Below are 26,323 nucleotides of genomic sequence, written 5' to 3'. Positions count from 1 at the left end.
TCCAGACTAACAAAGGCCAAACATATTCCTAGAGCATGTCTGCAGCAGTTGTTTCGCAGCTCTTGAGTAGATAAAACCACGGCACCTGACCTTAAAACTTAGTGGACATGATCCCCAAGCAGAGATACCACCTAAAACAGAGTCCATACATAACTCCCTGCTTTTCTTATCACCTTCTCCCTGAAGACAGCAGACAGATCTCACCAGCTAACTCCTTCTCACTTGCAATGAGAGATTTCACTTGGGGGGCAGAGGAGGCAAAATGGACTGTATAAGCACACCTCATTTCACAATTTCCTAATTTAAATTACTAACTTGCAACTGAACATGTATGAAACTTATCCCAGCATCACGTTTTCAGAGACAGTAAAGACACAAAGCTGTCTAGCACAATTTTCAACAAACCGAAGCCATACAGGCATTTAATTCCCATCAAAATCAGACAGTCAATTGCTTGTTATTCACTGGTGGTTTTAAAAATTTCAGTAGGAATCTACCTCTATGTTTAGGTATCTCAATGCCTCTAAAAAGGCAAGCATTTCCAATTACGCAATAATTCCACAATTATTTATTGCTAACTAACATATAAGTTAATGTGTATATTGATATGTTACTTAGCAGGTAACCAAGCAGCTGAGTGGAACATCACAGAAAAGTAACTAATAATCCGAAGAAAATACTAAATAGTCTGATAATCAGAACACTTGAACAAAAGGAAAGCTTATAAACAGTACTGACAAGAAAAGTAAATCAGATGTTGTTGTACATGTACTTGGGGAGGGTGTGCTTTTGCTGCTGCACGGAAACTATCAGCTGCAAAACAGTGAAACAAGGTTTGCAAAAACACCTTCTTGGTTTTCACACGTTGAGTCTATCACGATGAATGTATCACTTGGGGAAGGTTATAAAACATTAAATAAAGGAAAAATGAAATAGATTGTGTAAGAAATGGATAAACTACAAGGAAAAGAGAATGCTCTACAAAGGATACCTATGTAACAAAAATAACAAAAGGACCTGCAGTAGCGTTTCCATGAAGTTAACTACAGAAAAGAAGGTAAAAACCATGCTTCAGGATATTCTTCCAAAATATGCAGTTGAAAAATGCTCGGAAAATAAATGTCAAGGATTTGGGGGAAAAAAAAAGTCAAAACCTAATATTTTAAAGATTTCATTTACTGCAGTTCTTTCTGCTCATTATAAGATGCCTGTGCCTTACAAGAGTATCTAAAAATCTGAAGCAAAGGATTAGATATTAACTTGGACTTCAGCAGGCAATTTCTTTAGGTATAAGGCTCAGTTTTGTAGAAAGGCACTTGCATTTGCAAACTTACTCATCTGAGGCTGAAAGTATGGAACGCTTAGTGAGGCAGATAAACAGCCTAACTGGAGATAATTACTAGCTAGAAAGCACACGTATGCTGAGTAGCCAGCTGCATGGCCAGAAGGTGAGTGCTTTTTTATGTTCCTGATAACTCACCTGCAAGTTGGTGAGCAGCAGGTGCTGCCTATCCAAACACAACTGATTGGCCAGCACAGAAGCAATTACACTACCCTGCTACCCACACCTCCATGGGGAAAAACGGCAGCAGAGCAAGACCAGGAGGAAGGCACAGCTCAGTACAGTAGAAACTAAAATCCAAAACAGCACACCCACTCGTTTGAGCTGACCACCACAGTCATTCATAATCCCACTCTGACACAGGACAGCCTATATCATAGCAAGAGATTTGGGCACTCGTTCTTTTGAAACTGTGATAAAAGACTAAGTGCGACGATCAATAAAATAATCCTTATCCACTAAAGTGGTGCTTCGGTTCTAAGAACGCAGTTTATACTATTAATTCCACTGGGATACATTGAAATAAATACCAATTCTACATTAACATTTTGTGGCCTGAAAAAGATGTGCAGAATTGTTCAGAATCACGTATTTTTGCTTGAATTTTCCTTGCAGGTTTAAGGAAAGCTTAAGCTTTAAGCAGGTATAAATGCAAATTCAGTTCACCAAACTTCATTTTTATTACAAAAAAAAACAAAGAGTGAGTGAAAGCCAAATTCAGTAATGAAAACACACACCTCCTCATGGACCAAGACTGCACCTCTAAGGACTGCTGCAATGGGGGTACCAAAAGGATGGCACTGTGCCCTCCAATTAAACTAACGATCTGCAATCTTGAATACGGTTTTGAAAGTATCTGTTCTGTGCCAACCTCAGTGCTTCAGATTTCTAACAAAAAGAAGCTGAATAACAATTTTCTCTTCTTAACAGACAACAATATACTCAATATAATCTATATTTTAGCAATAATCCAAAGTAACTTTAGGAAGTTATAATACATTTTGATTAAAAATAGTGTCTCATCTTAGTGTTGTAAGTAAGTATGTGTATTGATATAGAAAACATTTTGAAAATTTATACATGCTGTATCATATGATCTTCACTGATAATGTATTACTAATTTTATAGGCCTTCCTTCCAATTTCCAAGCAGCTCTACCTACTTTCAGAACACTTGCATTTTGCTGAGTTGGGAAACAATTGGTATAGGGAGGTCCAAGTTACTTTGAAAACACGGCAGACCCACTAGGAAATGCAAAAAGTTAAGAATATATCTGAAGCATGATTATTTGAGGAGATCAACAGAGTCAACAAAATATTCAACCACCTATCTACTGACACATTTTTACTGCCTCCTAGCAAGTGACATAGTTCAAAATTTTAGGGCATAAAGAGGCAAGCTAGTTGTGATCTTCTGTTACTATAGAACATTCTGTAGAATCAACCACCATGGAGTATCCTTTGCACAGGATCTAAGACTTTGGAGTATATCCAGATACATGGCTTTAACTGCTAATTACTACAGTTTTGCAAGAATATGCCTAAAACAGGTGAATGAAAGCAAAATTCTTATTTGATCGGGTTATATGTTCTACTGACTCTATGGATGAATTAAAATCCAGTCAAAATGTCCTTTTTCGTAACAGTGTTATCAAGTTCTGAGATCTAGAACACAGAGTTGAACACAAATCAAGAGAATTTTACCAGAGAAACAATAACCCTAGTGACCTTTGCTTTTTTGCAAAGTATGAGGTGGATTAGAAGAAAGATTCACTCATTTCTAGGGAAAAAGCACTGGCTAACACTCAAGTCAGCCAAAACTGTACGGTGTCAAGTCTCTTGAAAATTAATACTACCTGCAAATGAGAGTGAACTGTTTATATATAAGGAAAAAAAAAAAATCTCAAAACCTGTAAACTTTGAAAAAGCTGGAAATATTTTGTCTCGTAAAGCTAATGCTGTCTTATCATCATGTTCCATGTTCAGACACAGTTTGTCAAGTTACTGTTGAACTATGTAAGCTTATCATCTTATTATTGTTCCTCAAAGTGAAACTTGGGAACAGGCTGCCCAGAGAGATTGTGGAGTCTCCTTCTCTGGAGATGTTCCAAACCCGCCTGGACGCGTTCTTGTGTGATCTGATCTAGGTGGTCCTGCTCAGGCAGGGGGATTGGACTAGATGATCCTTTGAGGTCCCTTCCAATCCCTAACATTCTGTGATACCATCGTCAACATCAAACACTTCCTAGAATTATGTACCTCTTGTATTTATGAAAACAACCAAATCCCACACACATTGTAAATTTGTTACCTAGCTGGCAAGCTGAAATGCCACACCATGAGATAACAGGAGTAGCATCAGCAGAGAGAACCTGCTTCTGGCTATCAGTGAGGGAAGCAGTGACAAGACCACAGAATTAGACTCTAGTTAAGCATTCTGGTAGTTCTTAATCCAACTGTTGCATGGAAAACAGGCCAAGGAGAGGTAAACTGTGACTGAGCTAACAGGAAATCGCTGTGGATACTTGCAGATTAAAAGTTTCAGAATCCTAAATAATAGCAGCCTTAATTTATTTTAAAGTATATACGACTTCAGCAATTTTTCAAGAGGGTGGTAAATGCGAAACTGATTTCTCACTTTGTGGATGCACTGTATTGACGTCCTATGTTCATCTGTGAACTTAAGACAAAGAGCACCATATTTATTTACCTAAATAAGCCTTAAGGAGGCAGTCCCTGTAGAGAACAAGGAAGATACGATCATTTAAAACCAAAACACAACAGTTTTTCCTATTACCTCTTTTCCTCTTTGGCTCTTAGGTTTTCCTCTTGTCTTAGAACCTGAACCATTACGGATTCGAACATGCCTGTCGACAAGCCTACTAAATTGCGAGGTGTGGAACGACGTCTTGTTGAAATGCATGTTGTTCCTTTCTCATCTTCCGACCCATAGCATCCTCTAGATGTTACAGCTATAGATGTTTTCTCTCTTAAATGCCTAGAAGAAAAACGCAAGCCAATTCACAACCACAATTTCTCTTAACAACGGCACTTCAGTGCCTACACTACCAACCATAGATTCTGCAGACTCAGAAAAAAAGTTATTTTTCACCAATCATTTTTTCAACCTTGAAAGTTCCTTTTCAAAATTTTCAACTTAAAACCAACATGCTAACATAAGTTGTATTTTCACACCTGTTAAAAATGGTGGATGTATTTATGTCAAGTAACCAAATATAATTTGGAGACTGAACTTCCTATATTAATCCATAAATATCTGTAAAGAAAATACTTCCACAAGACGTGAGATAAGAAACTGTAGTTTTTAGAAAATACGTCAAAATACAGGGGGAGTGCACCTGTTGATTTGGGAGGGGTGGGGGCCAGGTCTTAAACAGCAGTTTAGTTTTGCTAAAAATAAAAACAGATTGTTGCGGTTTAATCTGGCCAGCAACTAAACCAGGACAGAGATTAAATGCAAGGCAGTACGAATTTGGCTGTAACATTACATTTCATCTCCCACTGTTTCAAAACACTCCAGCAAAACCAGTATGAGAAGTAACACTCTATCATGCAACCTGTGAAAACATTTGAGGGAAGCGGGAAAAACCCAACCTCCATCGCAATGTCACTTTGTGTGGTTTGGAGCATCTTAGAACCATGTAACCAACGCTGAGCATTCCCTTGAATCACTGGATGGGGGTCATTGAGCTAAATACTGCTCCGTAACGAAGCAAGAATGATTATTCCCAGAAGTAGTTCCTGAATTTCATTTTACTAACCTGGTCGACAACTGAACACCACACAGCCGCTCACTCACCCTCCCCCACCTCAAGGGAACAGGGGAGAGAATCTAAGGGGAAAAGGGAAGGAGACTCATGGGTTGAGAGAAGAACAACTTAATAATTGAAATAAAATAAAATTAAAATTAATAATTATAATAATAATATATGATACCCCATATATGTACACATGAGTGATGCACAGTGCAATTTTTCACCACCTGCTGCTCAAGGCCCATCCTGTCCCCAGCTAGCGATCTCAAAGAGAGATCCTGAAACTGCAATCCCAGAAGACAGAGAACAAGAGAGAGCTTCCTGGCCAACCCTCACCTATACACTGAGCATGAGGCTGCACGATATGGAACACTCCACTGGCCACTTTGGGCCTCAATCGTAAAGCAAAACTCAAATCCTACACCAGGAGTTGCGAGCCCTTCGCTCCAGCTGTGCTCCCTCCCAGCTTCTGGTGCACCTGCACACTGGCGAGGCGTGGGAAGCTGCAGAACCCCTTGACGTCTCAGCACCAACTATAAGCATCGGTATGTTATCGACATGCTTCCCATACCAAATCCCACACTAAATCCAAAACACAGCACTACTGTAGTTACTAAAAAGCCAACTAACTCAAAGCCCGCTGAAACCAGGACACTAATAAAATCAGTTCTGTTAAACGCTTAAAGCAAATCTGTCTGATCAAAAATTGTAAAAGCACTTTGAGATTTCCAGGTTCCGTAATCCTTTCCACATACAGTCCTTAGAATATTTTACCAAGCTACCGTACGTAGACGTATTGAAAAAATCTGGACAAATTTTGGAAGAGTTTGTATAAGAGAAATCCACTATATACTGAGGTAGGATAATTTTTAGCCAGTTTAATATTTCTTCATATTTATTTGAACAAAGACTGTGCATTTGTGAAAGAACGACAACAGCAATTGAATTTCTTTAGTCAATACAGATACTGCTATGTGATGACACAGTACATAAATTTACTGCACTTTGTAATGGGGTTCCTCATAAAAAGGCATCGAGCACTTGCAGGTCCTATTGAATCCATAAGCAGTTGTATCAACAAAGAGCCTTCGACAAAACGCCCTTCAGATCACCACAGCTGAGCTGCTGCTACAGTCACAGAACACACAGAAATGAACCTGGCACAAATCTTACAAGCAGCATTTGGTTACTGTTTACTTGCCAGCAGTAACTCTTTTAAGCCAGGAATTCTGATTTTTTTTTTTTTTTAAATCAAGTTTTACTCAAGCAAATTACCAACATTGATGTTCCACTAGGTTCAGCTCCTTCCCTTCTGCTCCCAGCCTGCCCTGAAACTGCGATTACACACAACCAGTTTCAAATACAGTGTTGCTACTCCAACACAGAACACATTCTTTCTGGCTCATTCAGATGAATTCTGCACCACACCAAGGGGTCGCACTGCACCAGCAAGGTTCTTCTGACCAGCTGGCAGCCAATGCTCTGTGTCACTAGCAAGTCTGAGGCTGATGGACACGCACAGATTTACGTACTTCCTAACACTGTTCCTTCTTCACCTTTCAACAAAAAATCTGCTTGGTTTTTACATGCAAAACAGTATGTTCCTCAGAAGACTGGTGGACCTTTCGGTTGTAAGAAGCCTCCACGGTTTTCTGAATATGACTAAGCCTTTGTCAAACTCATGAGAAAGCATGCATTTCGGTCGTGATTTAAACTGGGCTTTCTACTATACAGCTCGACAGATTTCTACGCTTCAGCTGCTTTCGCTGGTAAGTTTCCGCCGGGGACTTGTATTTAAACATACCACAATTTCCATTTTGCCACTGAAGACTGTAATATGCCCAGTGTTACCTTTCATTTTCTGATTGTTAAAAAGTATTCCAACATTAAATTGGCCATTTCAAAACGGGTACTGTGGCTCAAGAAATTATTCCTACTTTAAAATTTTAAAGGCACCAAAAATTTCACAGACTGTAAAACCACAACTCTAAAGAGCAAGTTGTGCATACAGAATTTGGGTATTTTCACTTGCTTTTGACAGGATAAAACAAAGGAGCATTTGACATCTTGTCTAAACAAGTGTGCCTCCATGTTCATAAAAGGCTTCTTTCAGAAGGAAAATCTGAGCCAGGAAATGTTGTGCCCTGTTTTGCATTTTGGTATTTTTGGGTCTGGAATCTCAAAAGCATTTTGAATTAAGATTTGAACAGCTCCCAGTCGGAAACGTTCCTCTCTGTGGAATTATTTAGAGTTTAAGTGGTTGAGTGTGGTTTTTTAAAAACCCATTCAAATGTTTTTTTTTTTTTTTACAGAAAGAAGCATGCCTTTCTGTTCTACTTTATGTAAATGGCATCTGGCAGGGCCCCTATAGGGTTTTCTACACCTACCGGGACAGCAGCGCCAGCTTCTGTTCCAGCATCATCTCCAGCTTCTGCGCCTGTTTGGAGAGCCAGTGGTCTACACCATGCAGTCGGTAGCATGTCTCCAGCATCTGCCGGAAGTCACCCACGAAATCTGCTATCCCTGCATACTGCCCACTGGAAAACTTCTCTTCCATCTTCAACAGCCACATTCCAGCTGGCGACTGCTGAAAGGAGTGATTGCTGTTATGGTCCGAGAGGGAGTCAGGTCCTTCCTCCCTGACGGATGCCTGATCCGTGAGGGGCTGTAGAAACGGTGCTGTCAGAGGTCGGTACTTCTCCAGGAGGAACTCGCGCAAGATGCGGTATCCCTGCTGCAGCTCGGGATTCAGCCTCTGCTCCCAGGAGCAGCCGACGCTTTCCCCTCCCGCATCATCTCCCTCCTTGCCCGGCTCCTCCTCCTCGCACCGAACACGGCTGGCTGCGGGTCGATCCGCCGGAAGGTCTCCGCCCGCGGCGCCCGCGGGCTCTGCCGAGTCCATGTCTCCCAGCCCGCGCACGCACAGGGCCTCGCCGGCTCCAGCGGCGCCGCCGGCCCCGGGCCGGCTCTTCGGCATCAGCTAGGGACCGCCGCTCTCGGCCGGCCGGCGGATCCACATCGGGCTCACCTACGCACAGAGACACGACTCAGTCCCCCGCCGCGGCCCCAGCCCTGCCCCCAGCCGCGGGGGGAGGCCCCGCTGCCGAGGAGGCGGCCGCGGCCGGCCGGCAGCTCGGCCCGCCTCTCCCCGGCGCCGGCCTCCCCGGCCTCCGGGCGGCGCGCCCGGGCCCGCGTTCGGCCCCGCCCGCCCGGGGACCGCGCCCTCGCCCTCAGGGGCCGGCCCCGGCCGCGGGCACCGGGACATGCCTCCTCCCGCCGGCCTCGCCCCCCTCCCGTGGCCCGTGCCGGTCAGGGCCTCCCCCCTCCCCGCTCGCCCGCGGCCCCCTCCTGCAGGAGGGCGAAGAGGGCGGGCGGCGGGTGCCGCTCCCTCGCGGGGCCGGCCCGTGTCTGCGCGGCGACCGCTCGCCCTCCTCGCCTCACAGCGCGGCGGGGCCGGCCCGGTGGCGGCGGCGCCGGGTAACGGTCGGCGCGCGCGGGACGGGACGGGACGGGGCGGGGGGGGCGGGGAGGGGGCGCGGCCCCCGGCGGCCCGGGAGAGGAGCGAGAGGGACGCGGCGCCTCACCTAGCGCGCATGCGCGCGAGCGGCGGCGGCGGCGCGCCGGGTCCGGCGGCCGCCAGGTGAGGTGGCGTCATCAGAGCGCGCCTGGCTCGGAGTGGGGCGCGGCCGTTAGTGCGCAGGCGCGGGGGGGCGGGCGCCGTGCTGCCCTCAGGGCGGGTGGTGCCCCCGGCCCTTCGCGCCGTTTTCAGCCGGCCCGTGGTGATACAGGCGCGTCCCAGTGACGACCAGTCTCGCCAGAGCGTGAGCGGAGCTTTGCTGGTGTACGGCGGGTCAGGGGTTTCTCTCCCCTCGGGACGCCCCGGTGGCGGGTTTCCCGGGTGGCGAGGGTGTGCCATTAAAGGCACTCGGCGGGCAAAGCGAAGCCGTTTGGCGAAGCTTTTCGTTCTGGCCGGAGGAGTCGGGGCTCTGTGAGTGGGAGCTGCTGGAAGCCGCGCCGAGCCGTCCTGCAGGGGCACTGGCGGTCCCTTCAGCGCTCCCCAGGCCTGCTCACCGCCGTGAGGACATGCTGAGGGACGTTGCCCAGGCTCCAGGTGACTCCTCAGTATTGGGCACCTGGGAGACGAGTGCTGGTGTGCACGGTTTCCAGCATATCCCCTCCAACATACGTAAGTACCTGGGAAGCTTAGGGTACCTTGCTAAAAGAGAGACAATTTTTGTAAAGTGGGGGGAAATCAAGCTTTCTTTGATCAAGACCTGTTTCTGCCGGACATTGCTGTCTGTTGGGGGATTGGACTAGATAATCCTTTGAGGTCCCTTCCAATCCCTAACATTCTGTGATTCTGTTCTGCACGGTAACTTCTGCAGAGATCACTCCTTCCTCACGACACCATCCTGATGGGAATAAATCAGACTGCAACATAGAGAAGGGTAGAACCACTCCACTGTAGTTACTGTATCTTCTCATTCTAAGGACACCAGGACATTTGCATCCCCTTCATCCCTGTTTGGTCACAGCCAGCTTTCGTAAATGCTTCTCTCAAGTTGTTTTTGTGGAACGAGCCTGAGCAGAAGCTGCAGGTGTGGCACCCCACTCATGGTGCTATGCTTCCTCTGCAGGCTGTGCCTAAGGGACAGAAGCTTGGGACCCACAAGGATGGCAAAAGCCCCTCTAGCCCTGTTTTCCAACCCGTCTATAAAGCCCTGGTACGGCATATGGACAAAGGTTGATCCCCGAGGTCCTGCCTCCTCGCTTGATCACTTACTGATATTACAGCTACCTGGTTTTGTGCTCCAAAACCTCCTCTGAATGGTAGACTCCAAAGAAATAAGGTTAGACACCTTGGTGTGCAGGGCCTGGTACTGGGGCAGAGGCTGCAGTGTGCCTCCACATTGAGGGAGGCGATCCTGCCTGGAGGACCATTGTGTGTTGAGACCTTAGTGATCCATGCAACAGCTAACCTGAGTGTAGCCATGTGCAGCGTGACCTTCAGGCCCGCGTTGTGCCGTGCACATCCCATGCTCTCAGGATAAACTCGGGCAGCTCACTGTTAGAGGAGCTGGTGGGCAGCTCCCGTGTTGTGCTGGTGATAACACCACCTCTGCAGCCCAGCCTCCGTCTTGAAGCACAGCAAGAAGTTATCATGTGAATATCCTGTCTGTTTGTCAGTAGAAATGAGTAGAGTTGTTTTCTTGTAGGAGAATCCTCTAATAGCTTGAATGACCACGATGGGGTAGCCCTTCCACAGACAGGGTCTTGACGGTGTGCCCTGATCAGAGACCCATTTGATGCTGCACTACTCATGGTTCGCAGCATCTGAAAAGCGGTAAGATAGCAGTTCACAATTTCTTCACTGTGTTAACTCTAATAAATTGCGTTTGAAATGACACTTTGCAGAGTCTGAATGCTTTTCTTACTGGGACCATAATGGACCAGCGTGTCCTGGGGCAAAACAGAGGGAATGCTCTCTTGTGTTTTCTTTGATAAGTTACCTCAGGAAGAGTGTTCAGTTTATCGAATTCCCACCCCAAGCTGAAGGTGGAGGGTTGTCGTCAGGGGGACCAAAGTGGTGGAGGACTTCCTGCAACAGATGTGGAGCTTAAATCAACTATAGTAAAAGCGTAATGGAAGATAATGGAAAGCAGCTAGCCAAGTTACAGTGGGAATTTCTACTACAAATTAAACAAAAGTAGATTAGACTGGCAGCTCTTTGAGCAGCTTTGTGGCTTTTGGATGTTCAGCCAGCAACACTCGCTTTCTGGTTCTGCTGGGTCAATCAGGTGGGAAAATTTGTCCAAGCAGGACTCTTGAGCCTCTTCCCACAAGACACTCGAGCAGCAGCTTCCCTCCTCCCTTCAATCCCTGGCGTAACAACATGTCCTTTCACAGATCTTCACAAGTCTTGAGGTCAGGCCTGCCTTGGATTAACAAGGATCAGCTCTCCAGTAATCTTCAAAATGAGGCTTTTCTTTCTTCAGGGCTGTGGATGTCCTTCTCTTGTGTTCCAGCCTGTCATGGCTTAGCCCAGGTGGCAACTCAGCCCCATGCAGCCGCTTGCTCACTCCATGCCAGGGGGATGGGAGAGAGAATCAGAAGAGTAATAGTGAGAAAACTCGTGGGTCGAGATAAAGACAGTTTCATAGGTAAAGCAAAAGCTGCTCACACAAGCGAAGCAAAACAGGGAATCCATTCACTGCTTCCCACGGGCAGGCAGGTGTTCAGCTGTCTCCAGGAAAGCTGGGCTCCATCACGTGTAACAGTGACTTGGGAAGACACAACGCCACCACTGTGAGTGTTCCCCCCTTCCTTCTTCTTCCCCCAGCTGTAGATGCTGAGCATGACATCATACAGTAGGGAATATCCCTCTGGTGAGTTGGGGTCAGCTGTCCCAACGTCTTGTGCACCCCCAGCCTCCTCGCTGGTGGGGTGGGGTGAGAAGCAGAAAGGGCCTTGGCACTCTGTAAGCACCGCTCAGCAGTAATGGAAACATCCCTATGTTGTCAACACTTGTCCAGCACAAATCCAAAACATAGCCCCCCTACTAGGTACTGTAAAGAAAATTAACTCCGTCCCAGCCAAAACCAGCACACAGCACTGTTGAGGCGTGTGTTGCTTCCAGCCTCCCTGCTGTGGGACCTGCTGGTGGCCAGACACTTTGCAAGAAATCTGTTAGCCATGGGAAATGGCAGAGCGAAAGAAAGCTTAGCAAGACTGTAAGCAATCCAACAGTGTCGAATCGATCAAACACGTAACATTGGAGGAGAGAGGGAATTACAAATCCTGTCCTCCTTGGTTGGGTACCGAGGTACTGCGGCTCTCGTTAGGGAGGGCTCTGCCCTGCGTGCCTGGCTGTGTCTCTGCTCCTGGCTAACCTTCTGCTCCCTGACTCGTTATACCAATCTACACCTGCCGTGATTGCCCAGATGATGGGCGACGTGCTCCAAAAGGCTTCTTTCTCCCTGAAATACAACTTCACAAAGACTAGAAATGGCAACAGTAAAGTTGAATGGACTTGTGTTAGCTAATCAGTTATCATCTCTCCAGCTGCCCAAAATCTCTCAGTGTACAGGTGCCTATTAAGATTTTTTGAGGGGACTGTCTTCTTAATGAAAGAAAATAATTTATAGTCTCCGGAATATGCAGCTTTGTGAGGAGGAGAGAGACTATGATGAACTACAGTCAGTATCTGTTTTCAGCTATTTTTGTATTCAAAAAAATTAGAAATGTATTCAACGCTTGTCCTTGTTTTGTAGGTCTCCCCTGTGAACCAGGACTGAGATAACATGGATGGTTGTATCGTATGCTGCATATCTGAGTAAATAAGGGCAGTTATTTTCAATGCATGTTTAGCTTTCAATTCTTTTTTTTTTTTTTTTAAGGGCTTGTTTGCGTGGAAGCTCATTTGTACTTTCTTCAACAATATGAGGTAGCTTAATAAAAGTAGTTACTTCTAGCTATATGTCTAGCCTTGCCTCGAGGCTATGAAAACTTGTAATCAGAATTCTGCATACAATTCATAGGCTAGTACCTGAGAAGCCACAAAAATTGATGTAGATAGATTTCAGTGTGATAACATCTCAGCTATATTCAGGTTTTCCTTAGAAAACAGATCTTTTAGTCTATGGCGATGAAAGAAATACAGATATCAAGATTACACTCTGAAATTAAATTCACATTGAATAATGGGACCACATATAACAAAACAAGATAATATCCTTTACTGGGAGCTGTGACTTGTATCACCAAAGTATTTGAAAGAGGCTATTTTTTCTAAGTATGCAATCAAAATAAGATAAAAGAAATAAAATAATAAAGTATCAGAAATGGATTATACTGGAGAACAGATCACTGTGTCTATCTACAACAACTTTAATATGCTATTTTGGCTTCTGCAAAGAAAAAATACATTACGTTTAAGCAATCCCGTAATATACTATCTATGTACTTTCTAAGTCTTGCCACATGAGTGCACTGTTGAATAAAAACCATACCCCATTCCTGCTTTAAGTTAGAGGTGGTACTCCATTTCAGTGTAACCAGGGTGTAACTGCTGGAGCGAAAGCAAACACACTTCAGAAAGTGTGTAACAGTGAAAAAATGGTGTTATGTTTTGCCACATTCAGTACTAATAATAGGAGCTATGGCCCACATATCAGAAAAAATATTGTTCAGAATAAACAGAGCTGATAAATTTAACACTTCAATAAGATTATTCTAGTTTATCTCCATATATCTGAATTCAATATACAGGTTTTGTAAAATGTCATGATGTAGATTTACGTCTATTTTAACCATAAAAAATAATTGCAAACGTGGATCTGCATGATCTTGTCTAAGACAGAATGGTACACTAAATGAGCTGCTCTGCCTTCATGTTATCACAAAGATGGCAAGAAATTTTGCAATTATTGTGTTATCCACGGTGTCTGAGTCAGTTAAGGAGAAGTTCAAGTGTCAAGTGGATAAAGGTGTACCGTGAGAGAGAAATGTGAGATATGCTTGGGAAAGCATAATCGTCTATGTACAGTTCACAAAGGGCAGGATGATCTTTTAAAGGAATAAACACAACTGTCAGACATGACCAGTATCCTCTACCCCTGATATGACTGTTGGTGAAGGAACCTAAGCAGGTCATGGAAGTCAAATTCAGGGATCTAAAGTTAAGGGAGTGTTTTAGGCTGACCGTGAAAGCATCCACAATTTCTACAGACACCTATTGACAATGGGTTTTCTTCCTGTAACTTGTCTCTTGTTGTAAAGTTTTGATTGTGTGCCCTAACCTGATACTTTGCCTTTACATTTTCTCTCAAAGTGAAATCAATTTTATTAGATCACAGAAGAACAGGTAATGGCTATAAATATTATATAAAGATGAACTACTAGACAGAAAACAAAAGTTTTAACTCCCTGAGTTACTTGCTGCCATTGTCTGTGTTTAACAACAGATTATACATGCATTCTCACAGGTTTATACATAGTTCTCAGAAAATGTATTAAATATTTTACAAAAACGACGCTAAACCTCTTAAATCCAAAGGCCCTCTAGCTCAAGTTGTTGTCTATCCTAACCTTTTCAAGAGGACTACAGCATTTTTGTAAAGGAAGATGTCACCATTACACTACCCTTGAAGAATCACTTAGGCTGGCAGAACTAGAATATGAGTATTAGGACACTGGAAGGTTGTGTCCTAGCAGGTCAGAAGCTGCCTGTTTCAGGGTGTGGGATGAAGAAAGAAGGATGATCTCTGCAGCAGCAGTACAGAAATGGTGTTTAGGAAGAAGAGTGAAATTGTCTGTTTCTTACTCTGAAGCCCTGGTCTTCCTGAACCTTGAAATAATGTTATTTGTTTGCTTCTGGAACAGTAAAGGGGGATCAAAAAGTATCTTCCGTCTTCAACTTTAGGTTATACTTCACATATCAGGAAATGTCTGTTCTTTATATAACACACATCCACTTAGTGTATCATTTTCTTCTTTTCCTGGCAGTATCATAGTGACTGATCAACTTACTATTGCCTTCATTCTGGTTCTTTTAGTCCATGAAACCCAGAGATCCAAAATTCAATTTTCTGCTACTGATGATCCCCGCAGTGACATACAAGACAGCCCACGTTAAGGGTCAGAGAATCGTAGAATCACAGATTAGTTTGGGTTGGAAGGGACCTTTGAAGGTCATCTAGTCCAACACACTTGCATGGAGCAGAGACATCTTCCACTAGATCAGGTTGCTCACAGCCCCATCCAACCTGACCTTGAGTGTTTCCAGGGATGAGGCAACTACCGCCTCTCTGGGCAACCAGTTCCAGTGTTCCACCACACTCATTGTAAAAACTTTCTTCCATATGTCTAGTCTAAATCTACCCTCCTTTAGTTTAAAACGATTACCTCTTGTCCTATCACAACAAGCCCTGCTAAAAAGCTTGTCATCAAAGCTTGGAGGTCTTCTGTGAGGTGACTGAATTAGCACTGCCAGCAGAAATGGTTGAACTATGTGCCCAGATAACCACGTGTCACCTGAAGTATCCTTTTTATCAGCTGCACAAAAATTCTTGAGGAACAGAGTCTCTGGCCTGTGAATAAAATAATCAATCTTTGAAATGTTCCAGATGAATTATTCTGCTGATCTTTTTCATGTTCTAACACGTCTCACCACCATTACTTAGATCTTCCTCCCATTTAGGGATACAGTACTACTTTTTGTTGCTGATGCTATCCTCATTGCTGATTAGTTATACAAGCTGACAGAAAACAGAGAAAGCATCCTTGAATTTTATGCTTTAGAGACATTCCCTCTTTATTGAGTTCTCAAAGCTGTAAGTTGTTTTGTACCCAAATAATTCTAAAAAACTACAATTCTCCCCAAAATAAGTCATTCTCAGCATTAAAGTAAAGCAGAAGTAAAATTTTACAATGTATTGGAGTGCATAAAAAACCCATTCTCTTGTGAAGACTGTGGAAAAATAAGAGAAGTTGGGGGGAATGGGAGAACATTGTCCCCCAAAGTTCAGCTTACATCTTAACTTAAGCTGTAGTATGAGAGCAGCTTTGAGGTGAGACACAGTTGCTGCTCCCAGGAACGGAATGCGATTGGAATGGACAAGGCCTTCATCTGGCCGAATGGAATGTACAATTTCCTTGAAATGGGAAGTAGAGTGGTATGGAGGTACCATGACTCATCCCTGTTGTCAGGGTTGAAGAACATCGGGTAAAGATAACCGCATGGTTACCATCAAGGAAGATGAATCGCAACTGCTGCCTCAGCAATGATGGTGAAATTGTGTCTTGTAGCTGAACTTTGTTCATTATAATGTCATTATCATACCAAAACACACCTCCACCTCAAAAGCTACCCACCTCCGGGCTGTGACCACCCCTCACTGAGCAGGCACTCTGAAATTCCTCTAGTCTATGCCTTTAAACCAAAGCGAGGAAAATTTACACCAATCCTAACAAAGGTATGTATGACTGGAGTCCCTCAAGCTCCACCTGAAAGTTGAAAAAAGGTATAAAAATGGCTTAAGAGAAGAGGATGCTGGGGAAGACCTCCGTGGGAATGTCTGAGACCAGTCGACGGGCTGGGCCTCTCTTCTCACCCCCATGGGTACACCTGTTGGGTAAGAGCTCTGTGTTACGCGCGCTTAGTTGCTACCACCTTGCAGCTAGTTAGGATTATCACGGATCAGTTCTGTTTGTACATCGTTCCAGATCTGTTTGCACAGTTGGTGTCTTACCACCGGCTATCCTTGAGCCTGTGTGCTGTGACACATATAAACCAAAATTAGTTTATCTATCAATAAGAGTTTCTGGAAACTCTGATAATTGATACAGGAGATATAAGGGATTTGTCCCAGTGTCACTGCCCGTGAGGGTCCCTGAAAAGGTTAGGTGACTGCCCTCTGACCTCACGGGCTGTCCAGAGGGATTTATCCCGGTGACGCTGTCAGCGTGAGCCTGACAGACTGGTCAAATTGTAAAGCCGCCAAGTTAGTTCCCCTCTCTGCCCTCAATTGACCCAACATTGTGCCTTGTCGTGACAAAGACTATGAATAATATTTAGTTTTTACTAATATGATATAGTTCAAAATTCTCTTATGATGTCTTTTTAGAACTAGAGAAAGAATAAATCAATTGAACAAATTCAAGTGTTTTTTTGTGATTCCAGATTGCCTTTGAAGGCCACTGCATAACCTAGTTTCTTCTGATTAGACTGCTAAACCAGGCTCCTCCTGAAGAGCAATGTGATGGAACTTGCCATCTTTATTCTATTCTAAAAGTTTAAAATTTTGTATTATTTCCCATTTCTATATTTTCTAAGTAATTTTCCTAGTGCCAGCTACTTTTTCTCCATAACATTGCACCAAAATTGCTTTTTGTCACTTAAATATGTGACAGGCAGAACAGACGTGTAGCTCTGACGTTGACTTCTGAACAGTAAAACTAATCTCAGCTGGTTCCTTGTGAAGTGATGTGTACTGATATGAGGTTACTCTGCTGCAGTGTCTTCACTTCCTTAAACCTTCCCTCATTCCCTCCCACCAACAGCGAGGCAAGAGTGTCACAGCCCAGTGCTGTGACTGGTGCAGCTACATACGTGCTCACTGGTGCCACAGATGACAACATCACTTAAGCTGTGAGTGCTGAAAGGTGGCAGATGGAGTCTGCATACTGAGATGGTGATGAATATATGAAATCAGTCTTTGAAACTCTGAAGCACAGCATGCTACCAGCTAGCTACAATTGACACAAGCTGGCTGTAAGTTTTGGTAGTATCTGGACAAAATAAAAGTGACGTGTCCTGAACCCTCTGATAAATAAAGAGACAAAACCTTCAGTTAGGAGACAGGTCATGCGTTGTGCTTCTGCACATACACTATCTGGGTTTAGAAAACTGAGGTCTTTGGGCCCTGGAAAGAGGACCTGGCTCCAAAAAGAGATGTGTCTGAATAGCGGGGTCTCAGAAAGTGAGAAGAGCCCCAAAAAGAGGAAGGTGAAATCCTGATTGGAGGAAAGATCCTGGAAGTGAGGATGATCCTGGAGATCTGAGACCTGTGTGGAGATGAATGCTGCGGGATGCCTGGGGGCCTTGGAAGGTAATGCCTGAAACCGGAGGCTGCAGGAGGTGGCACAGCAGGAACCAACATGATTTTCTGCCCAACTATCCCAGACCAGCAGGGACCTTCCTGTGAAGAAGACAAGTTGAGACCGAGAACTGTGACGCAAGTGAGTGGTTGTGCCAGATAGTCAAGAAGGATAAAAGCCCTAATCTCTTTGGTTCTGAAATAAACTCCAGTGTTCAGGTCCACTGTGGATTGTTGTTTACTCTGCTGCACTCTGTTGTGGTTTAACCCCAACCAGCAACTAAGATCCACCCAGCTGCTCGCTCACTTCCTGCTGGTGGGACGGGGGAGAGAATCAGAAGAGCAAAAGTGAGAAAACTCATGGGTTGAGATAAAGACAGTTCAATAGGTAAAGCAAAAGCCACATGTGCAAGCAAAGCAAAACAAGGAATTCCTTCACCACTTGCCATGGGCAGGCAGCTGTTCAGCCATCTCCAGGAGAGCCAGGCTCCATCGTGCTGAACAGCGACTTGGGACGACAAACACCGTCACTCCCAACGTGGCCCCCCTTTCTTCTTCTTCCCCCAGCTTTATATGCTGAGCATGACGTCATATGGTGTGGAATATCCCATTGGCCAATTTGGGTCAGTTGCTCTGACTGTGCTCCCTCCCAGTTTCTCGTGCACCTGCACACTGGCAAAACACAGAAATCTGAGAAGTCCTTGATTTCTTAGCAACAACTATAAACATCAGTGTGTTATCAGCATTCTTCTCATACCAAATCCCATACTACATCCATGTCCTGGTTTAGCTGGGACAGAGTTAGCTCTTCTTTTTAGCAGCCAGAAGAGCTCCGTGGTTTGGTTTGAGTCTGGGACTCGTTAGGAGAAGGATGCTGATAGCAAGCTGATGTTTGCAGTTGGCACTGGGGTCTCAAGGACTTTCTAGCTGCTGGGTTCTTGCCAGTGTGCAGGAGCACAACAGGACAGGGGGGAGCATGGCCGGGACGGGGGGTCCATGACTTGGACTCAGGATTGAGGCCAAACTGGCCAATCAGCATTCCATATCACGCAGCGTCATGCCCAGTACAGAAGTGAGGGCCAGCCGGACAGAAGGGCCTTTGCCCTTCCGGGACTCTCCCTCTCAGACTCTGAGTGCTCTCTCTGTCCCGCTCTCCATTTCGGGCCTCCCGTTCACCCGGGATTGCGATATCGGGATGTGTCTGTTTCGGGATTGCAGCTTCGGGACGAGACGGGCCTCGGTCAGAGGTGGTGAGCAATCGCACCGTACATCACCCGTTGGTATCTATTTACCCCTGTACATATCCGCACATAGAGACATTGGCAGCGGCCGGAGTAAGTTGTTCTTATCTCAACCCTCGGGTCTCTTTTCTTTTTCTCCTTTGATTCTCTCCCTCATCCCTGGGGGTGGGGGGGGGTGAGTGAGCGACTGTGCAGGGTTTGGTTGCCGGAGCGGCCTGACCCACGACAACCCAAAACCAGCAATATTCTAAATACTAAGAAGAAAATTAACTCTATCCCAGCTGAAATCAGGACACAACCGGCCAGCTGGACAGCCCGTGTCTACATGCTGATAACAAGGTCCTCAGCTAAACAGAAAGGATAAATGTTGAGATCAGGCTGAAGTTTTTCATTCAGCAATGCATGTCAGTCTGTCTGCTATTCAGCTGCTGATGTTTCAAAAACTTGAAATGTGTATTTTTTCGGCTAAGCTTCCTCCTTCCATGCCCTTGCCAATCTTGGTCAAAATTATCCAGCAGGTTCGAAAGTTATTGGAGAGGACAGGCAGTCAGACAGCAGAACTGTATAAGTCTCAGTTCCCTAGAAAATCAGAGTGATAGAAACTTAGTAATCTGCAATACCGTGCATTTTTGCATTTCTCTCTGTAATTGCGCGGTACAAGAAAGAGAACCACAAAATTGCTTCATGCAGATGTAACATTTATTTATGTGGCAGGTTTTGCAATTATACTTTAATGTATCTGTTTACAAGCTGAAACTTGTTTTTAATTGTTCTGGTATTACAAAAATGGCAGTAATTTCCCTTTCCTGTTGCTGAAGAGTGGCAAAAAATACAAGGATATAATTTTAATAGCAAAGAGAGATTTTGAGAGAGGCTAGATACGGACATTAAAAGTACACAGAGAGGCCATGTTTAGATAACTAAACATTTGCTCCATTCAGTGCCCACTCACTTCCTTTGTAAGAATTAACTGTAAAGACCATGTTCTGCAGTATCTGAGAAGATGTACCACACGCCTGGGCTGAAACTGCAGTCACCCATGTATGAATGTCTGCTCCTGGCAGGGCAGAGGAGAACTCCCCCGAGAGCGTTCACATTATCAGCATTTATACAGTGTGCATTGTATGTCACTGTTCCTGGTGGCTGTTGTCAAACAAAAGAAGAGGTGGCAGTGCTTAGTCATGTTGCACGTTGAACACACACACAACATGACACTTGTACCCTGCTGTATCAGTCTATCAATGAGGAACAGTGGAAAGACTGGGCAATACTTGGAAAGTATAAATTAAAAGGATGATCAGTATTTCTGTAAAACTACAAATACTCATGCTCGTTCTGGAGTGTTTTCACTAAAGTTGTAGGAATCCACCAGCAAAATTTGGTTAAAATGTAACTGTCTTCAGTCTTATCCAACCCTGTCTCTTCTGTACATCCGTTTTGACTCTGCGTTCAAAGAAAAAACGCAATTATTTTCAAATACAAAATTTAGAAAAGTCAGAGCAAATAAATGAATGAATTAATATAAATAATAATTTTCTTACTATTAATTTCACAAAGTCACAGGATAGTTGAGGTTGAAACAGCCTCTGGAGGTCTGTTGCCTCTATGCTTCCATGCTTAAAGCAGGGGCAACTGGAACAGCTTGCTCAGGGCCTTGCTCAGTTGAGTTTTGAGTATCTTCAAGGATGCAGGCTCCACAACCTTTCCAGACAACCTACTCCAGTTCTACCAAGCTGCTTTCCAGTCAGTCAGCCCCCAGGCTGGACTGGTTTGGGGTGTCATTCCTCCCTAAGTGCAGGACTTTGCATTTCCCTTTGTTGAACTTCATGAAGTTCCTGTCAGCCTGTTTCTCCAGTTTGTCAAGGTCTCTCGAGTGGCTGCATCTGGTAGCCGCTCCTTCCAATTCTGAGTTGTTTGCAAAATTCCTGAGGGAGAGCTCTGTTTCATCATATAGATCATTAATGAAGATGTTAAACAGTATTAGCCCCTGTGTCAGCCCTGGGGTACACCACAGGTGACTGACCTCCAAGGTGGACTTCATGCCGCTGATTACAATGCTCTAAGCCTGGCAGCAATCTTAAACCCACCTCACTGACTACTTATCTAGTCCATATTTCATCCGTTTGTCAGTAGATATGCAATGGAAGACTGTCGAACATCTCAGTAAAGTCAAGATGAACAGCATCCACTGCTCTGCTGTGATCCACTGTGCCAGTCATCTCATGGCAGAACACTATCAAATACATCAGGCATGATTTATGCTTCAAGAATCCATGCTGACCACTCCCAGTCACCTTGTTGTCCTTCATATAGTGTAGAAATGGTTTCTAGTATTATTTGTCTTGCCTCTGGTATCAAGGTGGAGCTGACTGGTCAGTACTTCCCATGATCTTTCTTCCCACCCTGCTTGGAGATAGGAGTGGCGTTTGCTCTTCCAGTTCGCAGGAACCTCTCCCAGTTGCCATGACTTTCCAGAGATAACCAAGAGTGGTGTCGCAATGACATTGGCCGGTGCCCTCAGCGCTGTGGGTGCACTCTGTTAAGTCCAAAGGACTTGTTTATATCAGTTTGTTTAAAAGTTCTCTGACTGGATCCTTCCCTACTGAGGATTGTGTCTCATTGAAAACCCCCATTGAATTCAAGGCAACTAAAGAAAAGGAGAAATTATCTCTTTTTAGAGATACATCATGGCCTTCCTTTGCGTAACTTTTAATATGAAAATGCAAACTTGTGGAATGTCCCTTTATATTGTGTCACTCTGTGGTCATGCAACCCACTCCCCAGGCCACATTGCCATGTTAGCACCAGCCAATGTTGTTCTTGTGTCAATTGCAAGTGCAGTGGGCTGGGACCATCTGGCACTTTCTGATCTCATCTACTGGAGCAATGAGTCGAAATAGTCCGGTACGTTTTTGTCCTAGGTACAGGTACAGTGAGTTGGGACAGTTGGACACTCCCTAACTGCATCTGGCACTCCTATAGCCTGGGCAACATACCTGAAACCCCTCGCACCTGGACTTCAGACTACTCTGAAAGTTGCCAAAGATTACCTCACATGAACTGTGGCCGAAATGGGAAAGTGCCTGAACAAAGTCAATTATCCTATAAATAGGATTAGGATATAGGATATCAATTACCCTATAAATAGGGATTCTAAGAGACACCCTTTGAGCTCTCCTGGATTGCAACGGGCTGCGGCCAGCATCCACTGAGCTGGGACACCTCTCAGATACCAACTCCATGGGTCTTCTGCTGACAAAGCTGATGGAAGGGCAAGTATACCCTTGAGTCTCAATAATCACCCGTTGAGGAATGGTGATGCCTTGTGAGTATTTACTCTAACTCAAGAGGGAGTTTTACCTATAGGCCAGCCTCTTCCACCCATCTCTCTACCTACCTGTGTGTTTGAATGTACACATTCACTTTCGTGAGTGTAGACGTCTATATTTCACTGGATCCAAATATTTCTGTTTGCCCGTTTTATGTTTTATACGTATGTACGTGTATATACTTTGATTTAGGATACCTTGTAGTAATTTAGTGTGAATCTTGTCATTTTGAATCCGTAATTAAGGTGCTATTTTAATTATAACATGTCCTACTGTCTTGTTAATCTTTAAATTAGTTAATCAAGTCTTGCTAAAATTTAACCTTTGATTTGCTTCATAGATCATAATAAATCTTGAATTGTTGGTAAATCATAGTCGTGTAAAACATTCCATTCGCGACACACTCCCACTCTCTTTTGAAGTTAACCCTACTCTCCGTTGGAACAGAAAGGCTAAAATCAAAGTTAATGTGACTCGATTTTGCACGTAAAAAGGAGAAGCTACTGTAGTCCAAGCACGCCTCCAGGTTTTCTGCTATGTGCAAGGAAAGCCCATGGCTTGTAACACCACTGGGTATCACACCATACTGCTGTGCAGGGGACCACTTTTGCTGAACCCCTTCTGTGAATCCGTGTGTCCCCGAGAGAGTGAATACAGCACATCTTTTGTGATCTCAAGTTCAAGAAGATGTCACCCTTCTGTTACTCCTGGAAGCACCAAAAATGACTTAGCTCATAATGAGTGAAAAACAACTGCTATAACATTCAGTGCAAGAACTCTAGACTTTAAGAAATGTTAAAAAATAGTAAAATGGAGTTGGAGCAGAAGTAGCTTCCGTTTATACAGTGCTGTTTTTTACTCGTGTATGTGTGTGTTTTTAAGAACAGAGACTTCTCAAAAATGGTAGACTTTGCAACAGAGGTCAGCATAGGCACTAGTAAGTTCTTAGTCTTGTGTTGTAAACAGAAACACATGGAGGATTGAATAAGTGCCTGCAGTTTTGAGTAGTAGAAAGCTTCACTGTACGATAGGACAGAATTATTTAAGGACAGTTTGGAAGTACTGGGAGCAATAGATAGGCTAGAGTAGACTGAGTTTAGTCCTATATATATGTCTTTGGTGTACCATGTAAACAGGATGTGAAGTAAGATAAAGTTGTCTGTTGCATGTTCATGTTAAAGTGTTCCTAGAATATTAAAAAACTCCACAGTTTCCAAGAAAAAATGCATTGATAGATTGCTGTGTCAGTTTGTTTCAGTATGCTGCTAAATAAATTCAGTTTGGTATCTTCATGCCTTTGGGGGAGAAAGACCTCAACATGAAGAAAAAGAGGAACTTCTCATACAAATAATAATATATGTTCTGCTATAATGAAAATATTATCTGTATTCTCTAATAATGAGTCATTGGATTTTAAACTAGGAACTCGGGACTCAAAAGTAGAGTATTTTTGACCTGACATCTCCAAAATCTGAAAATCCCATCTTTCACATCGATTTTAATGTTTTTAATCACTTTCACTAAAATTGTTTTGGATAGGCTTTCTTCAGAATAGTACTGTTTGTGACTGAGCTTCTCCCCATTGTAAATCTAGCAATACACTGCAGTCAGAGCTAGAAACGAGTTTTCAGTCTGGTCTTTTTTCCAGCACAGTCCGTTGGCTATGTTTCAGTTTTGTTCCCTCTTGAGACACTTTGAGTTAGGTTTCCTGCAAATTGTTTGCAAATTAACTGGCTAATAAAATGTCGTTACTGGTATTTGCTCAATATTATTCACACAATGGTATGTGGTACCTGGAAACTTCTTCCTTTATCTCGTTGCTGCAAATACTGACTTTTTGCAAATCAATATCCTTTTACCTAAAAAAGAAAAAACCAAGAAGCAAGAAAGAGTTTTAGGCAGTGTTTTTCCTTGTACTTTCCATGTCATCATAACCCTATGGCTTATTAATGTAGATAATGCTTGGGTACTAGGCTGTTTTCATCACTCTCTTTGCAACAGTAAAAAATTAAGCAGTACCTGGCACAGAAATTATAATGAAAAGTTTTAACAGGGTTTTACAAGAACTTTGGCTGAAAACCTTTACAATAAAAGCAATTTAGCCTAGAGAAGTTGTGGCTGCCCCATCCCTGGCAGTGTTCAAGGCCAGGTTGGATGAGGCTTTGGGCAACCTGGTGTAGTGGAGGGTGTCCCTGCCCATGGCAAGGGGGTTGGAACTAGATGATCTTTGAGGTCCCTTCCAACCCAAACCGTTCTGTGATTCTATGATTCTACTAATTATACTCAAACTAAATTTAAAGTAATTTTATTGACCATTTTCTCAATTTGACTGTTTACTAAAGACTATTGCCTTTAAAGGTAATCTAATATGAGATACTAATTTGAATTAGAAGATAGCTTTGAAGATATGTCCAGTGATGGACTGGACCTACATTGTAACTGCAGCAATAGTTATTAGCAGGGTCTGCTGCTGATGAAATGCGTCTACTCTAGTAGTGAAGTCAGGAAAATTTGAAAAAAATAAAAAGGAAGAAGGAGAGACAGAGTGACAGAAAGGGAAAGGGAGACATAGGTGCCAGGAAGGAGAGAGAAGGAGAGACTGTGGTGACGGGGAGAGAGACAGAGACAGAATAGAAAATGCTTCCCAGTGGCCAGCCAGTGAGAGAAGTGCATGGGGCTGCCCAGAAGAGTGTCCTCCCCATGTTCCCTGTCCAGTGGAGCAGGTGGTCGCCCCATCCTGGTTTCAGCTGGGACAGTTAGTTTTTCTTCTTAGCAGCTAGAGTAGCACTGTGTTTTGGATGTAGTATGGGATTTGGTATGAGAAGAATGCTGATAACACACTGATGTTTATAGTTGTTGCTAAGAAATCAAGGACTTCTCAGATTTCTGTGTTTTGCCAGTGTGCAGGTGCATGAGAAACTGGGAGGGAGCACAGTCAGAGCAACTGACCCAAATTGGCCAATGGGATATTCCACACCATATGACGTCATGCTCAGCATATAAAGCTGGGGGAAGAAGAAGAAAGGGGGGCCACGTTGGGAGTGACGGTGTTTGTCGTCCCAAGTCGCTGTTCAGCACGATGGAGCCCGGCTCTCCTGGAGATGGCTGAACAGCTGCCTGCCCATGGCAAGTGGTGAAGGAATTCCTTGTTTTGCTTTGCTTGCACATGTGGCTTTTGCTTTACCTATTGAACTGTCTTTATCTCAACCCACAAGTTTTCTCACTTTTGCTCTTCCGATTCTCTCTCCCTCATCCCAGTGGCGGGGAGTGAGTGAGCAGCTGTGTGGTGCACAGTTGCCAGCTGAAATTAAACCATGACACCATCTAATAGCACTTTTCCCACAATGACTTGGTATTTTTCATCAGGACCTGCACAAATGCCCCATTGGTAGTTCCTGCCTTTGATGCTGTTGGTGCTGATGGGAGCACACACTGGTCAGGAAAGGTGCTGCACAGCTGTTTCGTCGCTGCGCTTTCTGCCAACACTAAACATTGGGATACAGTAAACTAAAACCTCTCTTAGTTGTTGCAAACCACTACTGAGAAAGACTCTTCAGATCCAGAAATGTTCAATGACATAGTCAATTACAGGATAAACAACAATAAAGTTTAAAATAAACTGTAGAGGCTATGATTGAAGTTTGGCTGCAATGTAGATGCATACTCAGTGTTTACATGACTTAATCTACCCAGATTTTATCAAAATTAGTTCATTAGTTCATAGAGGTGGTCATTTAAAGCAAAAAATTGTTCTGTGCTGTGGCTGTAGGGACCACAAACACTTCAATTAAACCTGAAATGGTACCTCATGGCCCAGAAAGAGATACGTCCTGTAGGATGGTTCACATGGCATGCAGTCTACGTCTTGCAACCTGGATCAATCTCCTCACCACAAAATGCAGCTGCTGCAGCACGATCAGATCTGCACCCAGTGTAGCCTCTAAACAACTATATTAAAAAAAAAAAAAGCGCTTTTGCTGCATCGTACATTTTTCACTGCATTTTCCTCTATTGAAATGACACATTTTTCAGTGCACTTC

The 26,323-nt window shown here is 44.0% G+C and overlaps 1 protein-coding gene across 2 annotated transcripts in view; it reads right to left on the bottom strand.

The window, feature by feature from the left end:
* The window catches only part of BRD10 (bromodomain containing 10), a 51,526-nt gene extending 43,495 nt beyond the window's left edge, over nucleotides 1-8,031 (bottom strand). Inside the window, exons 1-2 of one of the 2 annotated variants that reach the window (XM_086629482.1) lie at nucleotides 7,505-8,031; nucleotides 4,139-4,339 (exon numbers count right to left, since the gene is read on the bottom strand). In XM_086629482.1, the coding sequence (XP_086485608.1) occupies nucleotides 4,139-4,339; nucleotides 7,505-8,019 (716 nt within the window). In that variant the 5' untranslated portion in view covers nucleotides 8,020-8,031. The remainder of the gene's footprint in view (nucleotides 1-4,138; nucleotides 4,340-7,504) is intronic. The other variant, XM_086629481.1, reaches the window with a different exon arrangement.
* Nucleotides 8,032-26,323: the final 18,292 nt, after the last annotated feature.

This window comes from Tauraco erythrolophus, chromosome Z (genome assembly GCF_009769465.1).
Source record: "Tauraco erythrolophus isolate bTauEry1 chromosome Z, bTauEry1.pri, whole genome shotgun sequence".
In the NCBI taxonomy this organism is placed as follows: Eukaryota; Metazoa; Chordata; class Aves; order Musophagiformes; family Musophagidae; genus Tauraco; species Tauraco erythrolophus.
Note: the sequence above shows the minus strand (reverse complement) of the source record. Positions and strands in the feature narration are given on the sequence as shown.